Source organism: Montipora capricornis, chromosome 10 (assembly GCF_036669925.1).
Source record: "Montipora capricornis isolate CH-2021 chromosome 10, ASM3666992v2, whole genome shotgun sequence".
Lineage (NCBI taxonomy): Eukaryota > Metazoa > Cnidaria > Anthozoa > Scleractinia > Acroporidae > Montipora > Montipora capricornis.
In genome coordinates, this window is record NC_090892.1 from 56,303,709 (window position 1) to 56,316,208 (window position 12,500).

The 12,500-nt window shown below is 39.9% G+C and overlaps 1 protein-coding gene across 4 annotated transcripts in view; it reads right to left on the minus strand.

Annotated features, from left to right (window-relative positions):
- Positions 1–12,500, minus strand: part of LOC138021754 (E3 ubiquitin-protein ligase TRIM71-like) — an 89,048-nt gene that overhangs the window by 23,893 nt on the left and 52,655 nt on the right. For 3 of the 4 annotated variants that reach the window (XM_068868750.1, XM_068868749.1, XM_068868751.1), the window contains exon 1: positions 4,009–5,477. The exons of the other annotated variant lie outside the window; for it this stretch is intronic. In XM_068868750.1, the coding sequence (XP_068724851.1) occupies positions 4,009–5,425 (1,417 nt within the window). In that variant the 5' untranslated portion in view covers positions 5,426–5,477. Of the gene's footprint in view, positions 1–4,008; positions 5,478–12,500 lie in introns of those variants that run through there. 4 annotated transcript variants of the gene reach the window in all.

A 12,500-nucleotide genomic window follows, 5' to 3' on the forward strand; every position in this document is an offset into this window, starting at 1 on the left:
AAAAAACTTCTCCCATATCACATTTGAACCTTAAGCTCGAAAATTCAATACACAACATGATATTATAATTCACAAAGGCAGAAAATACCACAGAATCCTTTTCCAGCGAAATATTTATTGAAACAAACAACATATTTGCTCTTAGAGACGAAAACCTCTTCCTATTTCATTGCATGCGTGAAGACAAGAAACTCAATCGTGTCAAATTACCATGTACTTCAGGTAAATACAGCTCACTTTGATTTCGTCTCGACGGGCGATAGATTGTTGTCGAAGTCCAGTGCTCGTCGCTTTTGGGATTCCTGCCTATTTTATCCAACTGACTTTCTATTATTGAGCTCCATAAGGGTATATTTTGTTTAAGGATCCACTAAAACGCCATTCGCGTTACATGACTTTCGACGCCATTGCAGGCTAAGTTAATGATTCTACTGTGTCCACTAGAGAAATCTACGCAGTTCCACTACCCTCTCGATCCTAAAAAAAAATACTCGCAGAAGGCTCTATCCACAAAGACACCACTTACCAGGGGAGTGACAGGCAAGACTTTTACCGACACGGAAAAAAAAAAAAAAACTAAGAAAAAAAAAAAAAAGAAAACAAACAAACTAAACGCAGACCTCGACTGGGTTTGCCATGAGGCAACCCAGTAACAAGACGCTCTACAAAAAGCGTTCACTGAGTTGCCTGTGGTACGTGTGTACACAAAAACAGAAGGCACTGAATTGGGTGGTATGGAACTGCAGGGTTCCAGTTAATTTTCAAGTGGGGGGTCATTAAGACCATTTGAGGGTCACCCACATGTCGCGCCAGCAGAGGCCCTTTGGCTCACACGTTCACACCTTTAATTATTTTGTAATATCCTGTCCCATTTTGAGGTCTTTTAGTTTTTTAAGCTTTGATAATAAATTCAGTTTAAAGATAAACAAAATCACTTGTCAGAGAATTCCTGTCTATGTCCTAGCGTATCACATTTCAACGCACGTATGCAAATTTGTTAACTCATTTTCACCGCGTCCTGATTCCCGCGAAATTTTTCTTCTTTCAAATATCAACAAAAATATTATTTCTCGTCAAGCGTTCCATCTTTTATGTACAAATGACTGCTAGAAATAAAGATTTTTTAACGTTCTATCCGTATTCCGTAGAAACTTTTCCCATAATTTAATATTCTGTCAAAATCTGTCAAAACACAAAAATAGCAACGCACGCAACAAATTTAGTCGCATTTACCGCTTCGTCGAATTTCCATGCTTAACACAGGAACTTTAAGTTATTGTGAAAATCTTTCTCTATTCGTTAGCAATCATCCTTTCAGCGAAATCGACCGGTCTGCGAATATTTTATGAGTTTTTTTCAATGGAATTAATGCGATAATCGGGCGATCAAGACCCGTTGTAAATATTTTTTTCACAAAATGTTCCCGAATCGTCAAGTATCACCACAGAAGACAAGAACATCATTCTAAAAGCTTATTCTACGCAAAAAGTAGGTTCTAAAGGTAATTTTGAGAGTGGCAATCAGGAGACATGGTATATTTAATTAAGTTAACAGAGCAGAAAGACGCCAACGTCATTTTGACACGAAAATGCTTCACTATTGCCATAAAAACTATCCAGTTAAGCTGGCATATTACAAAACATGATGAATTCATAAAGGCCACCTTTTCCAGCGAAATATTTTTTGAAGCAAACAACATATTTGCTATTAGAGGCAATCTTTCTTTCAAAAAATTCTTGGCTGTCAACTTTCATATTATTTTTACCTGAAGACTGTGCAGAGAGCAGAGATCACTGATCCACTTAAGGTGTTCGATTCCTTCTCTGTCTTTGTTGAACCCATAAGTTACCAGAGAATTTTCCATTTGGTTTCAGTGTTCTACATAACAGCACACTTGTTAAAATATTAGATTTACAGCTAACGTCGATTTCGGCTCGATGGGCAATAGTTGTTGTCGAAGTCCATTACTCCTCACTTTTATGATTCCAGACATTTATTTTTCACCCCCTGTCTTATTTATCCAAGTGACGTTCCATTCTTGAGCTCCATAAGGGTGTATTTTGTTTAAAGATACTCTAAAACGCCATCCGCGTTACCACGACTTTCGACGCCATTGCACCAGGGAAGTCTACGTATTTACCCCAGCCCCCTCAAACCTAACATAATAAGCACAGAAGACTCTATGCACAAAGGCACTACTTAGCAGGGGAGTGACAGGCAAGACTTTTCCCGACACGGAAAAAAATTAAGGAAAAAAGGACGAAATGGAACACAGATTCCGACTGGGTTTGCCATACTGGCAACCCAGTAATAATAAAACGGAAAAATCTACCAAATTTCCGACTGGGATTGCCATACGGCAACCCAGTAATAAGTTCAGTTGCAGTACTTTCGAATAAAAAATACAACTATTGTTGGGTATTTTGGAACTCTGATACAAATCTGCAAACTAAGTATTATATTGACTGTTTCGTTGGCACCTGGCGATAGCTATTACTAGTTTTAGTTGATAAAATCGCCATAACGACTGGACACTTAAATAAAGTTCCTTTCTTTCTTTCTTTATTATCGTCAACAGTTGAAAATGAATGGGAAATTTGAAGTTGAAAATCCTTCAGCTGCCTGTGAACAGTGGCATCAGAGATGCCTAGCATGCGAACCATATCCGTCGCCTTAAATCCATTATATACAAGATAGGACAACTGGGGCCGGTTCCTGAAAGGTGTAATAACCCTATTCCGGGGATAAATGTGCCTGAAACAAGGCTCATTTATCGCTGGAATAGAGTTCTTACACCTTTCAGGAACCCGGCCCAGGTCTTTAGTGACACAAATCTTACGCCTTCTTGGAACACCAGTCTACTCAACTTCGGGTTGAAAAGAAAAGTTTTGTCTGGACTTGTCGACTTCGCTGAGCAAATCGACGACAGCTCCTAACTTAGCCATCGTGGAAACAGAAACATTGCGAAATCCCGTACAATTTAAAAGGGGCAGTGTCATGCGATGGCATAAGCAGTATTTTTCACACACACACACACACACACACAGATTTTAACAGGCGTTAATTCTTATCCTTATCTTATAAAATGGAACACAAATATGATGCCATGTTTGTTTTCTGCGTGACAGCTGAATTCAGTGAAGTGTGACCGGGAACACTGTCGGCGGTTCAGTCACTCAAACAATTTTTTGTTCTCTGCGATAAACCAGACATATTATCAAGGTTAACATGCCATTTCAAAGCTGAAAGCGAGTGCATTTATAGCCAAGAGACGACTTTCAAGTCGAAAGACGATAAGCAGCGAAAAATTCAGCCGTGTTTTACTCACCGCTTGCGGTTTTATAACTGATAAACACAACCAGTGCATCCAGTTTCTCTCATCTAAATGCAGTTTTTTCTTCAAAATATTCAAATAGACATTTTACAGCGAAGATAGTAAATATGTTATCATGCTGTCTGACATTTAAGCGACTCGCTAGAAATGAAATACGAAGATGGACGTCCATCCTTGGTAATAGTAAAAGAGCTTGCGCTTCGATTACACCATACGTCGAATTTCTCATGAATTCACGTCTAAAAAAAATTCTCTTCATTATAGATGCTGTATTGGTATTTTGACTGCTCTTCTTTTGCTTTCTTGAGGAGACTGAATCACTATTTGTCGGCTTCCAGCTCGGTGTCCGCCACGACTCGACACGGTAACACACGATCAAAACCCCTTCCAAACAACAAAATCAAAGAAAAAAGGCGCTAGAAACAATAACGAAAATATAGTGAATTTGCTTCTGAACGCCACAGGATATTTGGTTAGATTTCACTATTATAAAAGTGACCACGTATGGCTTTGATTGTGTAAGATATTCACACCCCACACACTCCTTTGAATTTTCAAAAATTTTGGCATGCTGTCACGCATGGGCCACCAGTGACACTGCTCCTTTAAGTATTTTTTCCCGCACCCTGTCAGAAGCCCTGTAATATAACAACAACTTGTTCTCGTCCACATACCTCTATTCTCCAATATTTCCGTCACTTTGAGAATAAATGGACTTTCCTTGATGAAGATGCCATTAATTGCGATGGAAACGGCATATTCCCCATGGGTAGTTGGTCTGTAAGAAACTGAGTATCGGCCATCCTGAGTGTTCTTCGGTTCGAGGGTCTCCATCTCTTGTTGTGACTTTGATTTGATTGCAACTTTCACCTCATCTATCTCACTGTAAGTTGTCCTCCCGGTAGAATCCTTCGTAATTATTGTGAAAGTACAAAGATCACCCACTCTGCCTTCCGTGAGACCCTTTCCCTCGGCAACGGACTTCAAGGGCTCCGTATTGCTGATGAGTAGTTTTCCCGGTGCGAATCTTGGGAAATGAAAATCACTTGGAACGTACTTGACCCTGGAAGAGTCCAACTTTGGCAAATTATCCACGTCCAACGTGAGCGACAGTTCTTGTAATCTCTCTTCAACCATTGTTTTGATGTTCAAAATCTCTGGCAGATTCTTTCGCTGTAGAACCTCTTCACAAAATGATAAGGTGTTGTCGATCTCCATGACTCTACCATCTAGGATGTTCACCTGAGCTGAAAAGGCATCTTGCAAAGCCTTGTTCTGTTGTAACAACTTTTCTGTAATGCTTGCTTCGTGCTGGCGAATCAATAATATGCAGTGTTCGGCGACGCGCTTGGCTTCATTTGTAGCTTCTTCGATATCGCTGCCGTGCTTCAATTTTCTTTCCTCCAAGGCTTTTCTAAAGGTTATCAACCGAGATCGGTTTGCTTGCACCTCACGCATTTTGGTCTCAATCTCCGCTTCATTGATTTCAATACCTTGCTGAAGCGAGATTTTCTTGTGATCTTGGTGTTCCAATACGACGCAGTCACGGCAAATGCAAATTCCGCACTTGACACAGAAAAAACGATTTTCATCTTGGTGATGTTTGCAAATGTTTGCTTTCCGAGAGTAATCTTGCAAGTCGTTGGACTCAAAATTTCCAATTTCCTTAATTTCGTGGCCCCTAAAAGACTTAAATTTCTTATGGAGCTCGGCGCAATCTTTACACAAAAAGAAATTGCAATCTGAACAGTAAAACTTTAAATGCCTTCGTTCGTCGCAGTTTCCACATTGTGGTGAGTCGTCTTGTCCCTGTCCACTATAAGCCTCCACAATCTCTACCAACTGCTTGCAAAACAGATTGGATGGAAGCTTGTTTATGTCGTTGTCAGGACAGTTGGTGATGTGACGGCATGTAGGGCAACTGAACTCTCCATTGCGGTGCGTTCGCAGCCATGCTTCAAGACAGTTCTTACAGAAAGTATGAAGACATTTCAATATTTTTGGCTCGTTAGCCTCACTGAATTGTTCCTGGCATACAGAACATTCAAGTTCCTTTTTGATGTCGTCGAAGAAAGATTTACTACGAGCCATGGCATTCGACCAAAGGTAAAACGAAATTTTAGACGGCCATTCGAATTCTTGGAAAGGCAAGACAGGAAACAACAACCTCGTTCCCAGGGTCTTCTCGGTCTTGGAATGATATGACCAGATACCCAGTGAGTAATGTAGCCTCCCCTAAAAGTCGAACAATTTCGTCAAGACGGTTCCTGAAGTCCGCTATATGTGTCCTTTAGTGAACTTGAAAGTCAGATGTGAAAAGCCGAATTTTCCACTTCGATGTCAAGTATTATTCAAAACTTCGATGTCAAACTTCAATAGGGAGCTTAACTGACGCACGTTTCTAAGACGCGGACGGCAACCGGAAGTGAGCTATTTTCACTTTTTAACTTGCCCTCACACAACCACATTCACATTGCTGAGTATCTTTTCTCCATTAGAGATGAGTGGTATAAAAAGCTGGGAGATTACTCGGTCCGGGCACGCAAAATGTTCTCTTCCGGTTGCCGTCCGCGTCTCAAAGACGTGCGTGCTTAAACTCCCTATTATTGTTGGATATAAAACTTCGATGTCGAATGTAAAAATCAAGGCAAATTTGAAACTTGAATGTCAAATTCTGATGTTGAATTTTGCGGAGATATAACTCCATAGTATTTACATCCAGCCGCTTCATTTCGCTTGCAAATAACGGTGGAACTACATCAGGTGTGATTATTTCCTTTTCAAATACCTCCGTTAGCTTATTTGAGTTTGAGAAAGGAACCCGAGGTCATAATTGCAGTCTTTTCCTCCATTTTCAGATTTATCTCCAATATGGGAACCTGGTGACCATCATAACGAAAAGAGCACCGAATATATATACAGGATGTTACATAGACGAAATTTCTCTTCGAGTGTTGAAAAGTATTTCACGAGTGAGCGCTGCGTATCTCCAAGCGGCCATAAAAGGTCATGTAATATTTTATTGATTATATAACCGATTTTTATATGTAACCATAGCAACAGTGATTTTTTCACGTGTGAAGCTGAATAACATGTTCGCTTCACGTGTGAAGATATCTTTTTTTCGCGAGAAAGTTCACCTGGTATTTCGTTGGTGTTTATCTAATAGAATGAGGTATGCATCGAGTATAATGACGTATGCGCATAATATAATGAAGTAAACGCCGAATATAATGATTTAAGCACCGAATATAATGAACTAAACACCGAATGTAATGATTTAAGCCCGGAGGGGGGACTTCCATATAAAAAGGGGAGGGATACTCGTCGGAAATTTTAAATTAAACCCCTAAAGGAGACCAATCTGGGCGTGACCCAGGCTTTTTTTTTTTGTCTTTTTTTTTTTTGACGCCTAAAAGAGACCATATTAAAACAACAATAAATTAAAAATACGATGACTTTTAATGATGCATGGCAGAGACATTATCATCTAATAGTTTCACCTACGTAAAGAAATATAAAAGTGTAAATACATGTATACACTTTTATATCTCTTCGCATGCAGTCCTAAAGGAGACCCTCACGGCTAAATATGATTGCGTTTTCCCAGAACACCCTAAGTGAGACCAAAAGCCGAAATTTACACCCCGAAGCGAGACGACGAGCATCCCTCCCCTATTTATATGGGAGTATAACCCCCCCCCCCCCCCTCCCCTGGCATTTAAGGTTGCTCAAACCAGTTTCAACAAATCGAAGGGAATGCCTTATTACAAGGACAGTAATAAAACACTGTTTCACCCAACGACAATACTATGGTATCATATGAAACATCAATAATTGCTTAACAAGATGATAAATTACCATGGCAACAAAAGAGTCGTCTAAAAACAAACTATATTTTGTCTTTAAGCGCGTTTATCTCAAAAACGAAATCAGTGACCCCCATTTTTTAATGCAGAAAAGTGATTAGCAAGCTCAGATGAAACTATCTGCAGAGTTTTAAAAAATTCCCTGTGGCGGAATCAGAGCAACCTTAAAATTTTCCAATTGTGAAGATGGCTATGAATCTGCTCCAAATAATTTTCTTAAACTTTGCAGAGAGTTTCACCTTAGCTTGTTAATCACTCTCCAGAAATAAAAAATAGGGTCACTGAGTTCGTTTTTGAGATATACACGCTTAAAGACAAAATATACGGTGTTTTTAGATGCCTCTTTTGTTGCCATGGTAACCTACACGTCACAATAATGAGTGCATCTTGTTAAGCTTTTATTGGTGTTTCATAAGGTGTGATAACATTGCCCGTTAAGTGAAACACTTGGGTAGATTCAGTCCTTCCAAATAGTACACGGTTTGGGGAAGTGTTAAAACTGGTTTGAGCCTCCTTAATTAAGTATCGAATATAATGATTTAAAGGGGCTAGGTCACGCAATTTTAGGCAATTTCAGCACTGATCGAATGGTCATAGAATTAACTAAACTGATCAAAATAACTGTTCAAAACTATAGAAGAACTCTTACAAAACACAGGGAAGCCATGAAGGGACATGGATGGACAAAACTGGAGAGGACTGAAATGGATCGAATTTGGGTAAATTTGAAAAACGTCGGCCCACCTTTTTTCAAATTTATATCAGTTTATATCAAAATGTCATTTACACAGCTGGAAAATCATTCTCAGTTGTTATTTGGCCGTCATTTTGCAAATGAAAGACTCTTGCTCTTCCGATTTGACGTTCACAGCTCATAATTAACAAAATTAAACAAAATTACCTAAAATATCGTGACCTAGCCCCATTAAGCACCGAATATAAGGACGCAAGCACCGAATATCGTAATTTAAAGTATCATAAGACAGTTATAGTGTTCCATACTCCTGCCCCTTCGCTTTATAGCGTTCTTAGCTGGCGGTATTGTTGGCGCGAGAGGCAAATTAACGAGCGGCGAATCCACGGGAGAATGGGGAGGGGCGCTGTGAGTATTTCAAAGCTCCCTTTCCCATTCTCTGCGCCAAGAATACCGCTATCTACGCAGGCTATTCGCTTAGTGAAAACAACCGCACTTTGTTGCATCTTAGTCACAGATGAATGCACGCCAATACTGTGTGAGGAATTTTTGATATGTTACAAATAGAAGGAAATATCCCGCACCGAAGTTGAAACTCTCATTTCATACTTAAGTCTTGCAGAAAAGGTGCCATAAAATCAGTCTCCGACGACAAAGGGAAAATATCTCCTTATTAGGGGTAGTACAATCCTCTATTAGAACTGAAAAGTTGGAAGCGATATCTTAAAACCCCTCTGGACAGTAGGTCCGGGAAGTTGTAATTTTGGCGTCAAAATAAAGCCCTAGAAAATCGAGCTTAAAGATTTCGTGCTCAGTGCACGGTCTGCTGAATAACTCCGCCCCCTACTTAAAAGCATATTATGCTAGGCAAATCAACGTTCGGGGAGGTGCTATTAAGGTAGCTAATCGCCCGTGAAGGCTCTCAATTGACACCCGATCCTTACACGTGTGATTGACATGATACGTCAAACATTTTTCGGGCGCAGATTATGGCGAGAAACAAAGAAAGGGGAAAAATACACTTCACAGCGCACCGATTCAAGATGTGCAAAAACAAGAAATACCTTTACCGAGACCCTAAAGGGGCTAGGCCACGCCATTTTAGGCAATTTCAGCACTGATCGAATGGTCATAGAATTAACTAAAATATCAAAATAACTGTTCAAAACTATAGAAGAACTCTAACAAAACACAGGGAAGCCAAGAAGGGACATGGATGGACAAAACTGGAAAGGATTGAAATGGATTGAATTTGGGTAAATTTGAAAAACGTCGGCCCACCTTTTTTCAAATTTATATCAGTCTATATCAAAATGTCATTTACATAGCTGGAAAATCATTCTCAGTTGCTGTGTGGCTCTGCCAATTTGACGTTTAGAGCTCATAATTAACAAAATTAAACAAAATTACCTAAAATAGCATGACCTAGCCTTTTTAAGCAGGCTCGAAGGGTTTCAACACTTAGAAGACTCTGTTTAGCTCGAATGACGCTACTTCACTGTATCACGTAACAGCAATGTTATGGTACCATATGAAACACTGATCATTTCCAAACAAGATGTGATCATTATTGTGATGTAATAAGTTACCTTGGCAACGGGAAAGCCAAGCAAAAACACCCTATATTAGTTGCTCATATCTCAAAAACGAACTCGGTGACCACCCTTTTTTATTGCCGAAAAGTGATTACAAAGGCCACGATGAAACGTTCGGCAAAGTTTAAAAAACTTCTGTCCAGAGGATTCATAGCTACCTTAAAGAAATCACAAAACTCAGGTGGCTCTGAATCCACTGGGCAGAATTTGTTTAAACTTTGCGAAAAGTTTCATCTTGCCCTTCTGATTACTTTTCATCACCGAGTTCGTTTTTGAGATATAAGCAACTAAACACAAAATAAAGGGTGTTTCACAGGGCTTGCCCATTGCCACGGTGACATATTACGTCACGATAATGGTTCCATCTAGTTCAGCAATAATTCGTGTTTCATTTGGTACCACAATATTACAAATACATGATACAACGTTGCATGTGGTGCCGTTCCTTCTAATAAGAGCGTCACTTGGAAGAGTTGAAACTGGTTCGAGCCTCCTTAAACGAATTAGATCTTTTGTTCCAGCAGACATAATGCATTTCATCTACAAAGCTTTGCCACCGGCAGCCCCATTTCCATCGCTGCAGTATTGTCTAGGGAAACTGGGGTTTAGCACTATCACACAAACAGCAAAGCTCCAAAACTGTGGTGCCCGTATTTGAACTTCCTCTTGTTATGATTCAGATGCTGGATATATGTTGTCGGTTAAATCCGGTCTCGGGTTGAATCCGTTTTTAACTGAAAACACCTATGCCTTCCCTCAAGCTCTGTGTTACCCATCTCAACATATCTTCTCAATGTTTCGAATCCTCTCGTCGGTTTCTGTATTCATACAATTATCCATTCAATCTCAACATTACAATATAGTAAGGGAGCAAAGAACTGTAATTTTGCACTTACCGGTGCGCGAGTTCGGCCCCTCCAGATCTACAGTCCTATGTTTTCACCACAACGACGATCCTGCTCAACCCAACACAGTTCTTTTCATTGTTTACTTTTCTCTAGTAATTCAATTTATATCCACGTATAATAACCAAACCTAATCCTAACCTGACCCCGATTTTTCTCTAGGCTTAATTTAGGCTCCAAAAATTGTCTCAATTCATCTGAGTGCATATTCAAACTAGTTAAAATGAGGATCACGAATTTAACCTAGGTAAAACTGATTCAACCTGAGAACGGTTACCGGCAACACATACCCTGCAGCAATTAGGATTTGGCTCCCCAGCGTACCGTAATGTATTCAAAGTGTATATATGAACTGTCTCCTCAATATCTAAGCTCTAGGCGATGCCCGGCTTAAGGGAATCTACCAACAAATTAGTGGTTCCATCACTAAGAACAAACTATTTGAAAAGAGCTTCCAGTAGTTATAGGGGTGCAACTCTCTGGAACTACCTACCCTACAATCATTGCCATTCTCTCAATATCAAATAAATTAGGCAGTTGTTAAACCTTCATTTTTGAGAAGATACTATAGTACACGACATTAACAGAAAACATCCATTTCTGTTCTTATTTTTAAGGCAGAATTGGTATAAATATCTTTGGAGTTTCCTGTAAGATTTTTAAATTTATTTCCTGTTGAAGGTACATTTTAAATTTTATCTATTTTACACGTTAAGCCTGGTTTACACGAGCGACGCAAAAGCAAACGCAACTGAGAGCGAAAATGCATAGAAACAATTCTCATGTGAAATGACAAAAAAGTCATTTTATTGCAGTTGCTTTTGCGTGTACGTTCGCTTTTCAACGCACAGGTGTGAACCGAGACAACGCATACAAGTTTCATCGGTTCCATCGCACCACGCCGACGTTCAAAGCAAGATTGACTTCACTCAAAGTTTTCTCTATCTTTCCTCATAACACTGGATCATGTTGGATAAATAACTTCAGTAATACCATGATGTACGGGACAGCAAGGTGTAGTACTGCGCACAAAGTGTAGTGCAGATTTAACATGTATCGATATAATTTACGTGTTTCATGCAATTACGCGTTAAGGAACATGAAGTGATCACTCTTGTACGATCTGTGACTTCTAGACGGTTACATGCCTTTGCAAAAATTGATGACAGTCTTCCGAGCCTGTGCTCTTTTTCAGTACCGATCTATAAAAACGATCAAAAGTTTAGACTTTATACTATTTTAAAAAACTTGTTGGGAGCAACCAAAACCTTAATATTTGATGCAGCCGGGACGGTGAATTGATTCTGCACAAAGATATTCGGCCACGCGAACTGTTTGCTTTCTCGTGCACCCTTCGTGTTTCCACGCGCCCAATAACCTTTGCGACAACTTTCTTTTCCCACCACCCCTTAAACAGCTGCCTCACAGGCCACGAAAACAATTTCGGAACGCACATGAAACTCGAGAAGGCACGATGGTTCCCATCATCTCAGCAAACCAGCCACATTTTTTTCGGAATGGCTTAATATCGCGGAAAATACTATTTTAGAAATAAGGGAAAATCTGAACCTTTTTAACCGGGAAACGATTTCCCCGGCGGAGGTCTCTGAGACAAACTCTCGGCTTGAAAACCGATCAAATATGTTGAAAGCGCTTGTGACTTTAAACACCCCTGCCTATGTAAGAAGTCTTTCTTGTTACATCACAGGTAACCCAGGCTCACTGTGTGTAGGTAAATGTAGAGAACATATGAGGCGAAGTTTAGGTCTGAAAATTTGCTAGAAAATGGAAACAAAAATCGATAAAACTTACTATGTGGTGAGCTGTTGCTGTCTTTAATACGCACACGAAGTTTCGGGAAAAATGGTCCCCGTTCACCTTCCTTCATAGTATAGTGACAAGGTAGGAGACGGAAGCCAGCGTAGGAACTCCGATCGACCCAAAACAAACACGATTTCTTTCGTGAAAATCGAATCCAGTCGCTAAATGAACACGCCAGGCTCGTGGAACATGAATTTTTCTAAACCATGAATCCACTGAAGCCTCTCCAGGTAGCAACGCGAAGCCACCAGACTCCGTAAAACTTGTAAGTTAACCTGCTAA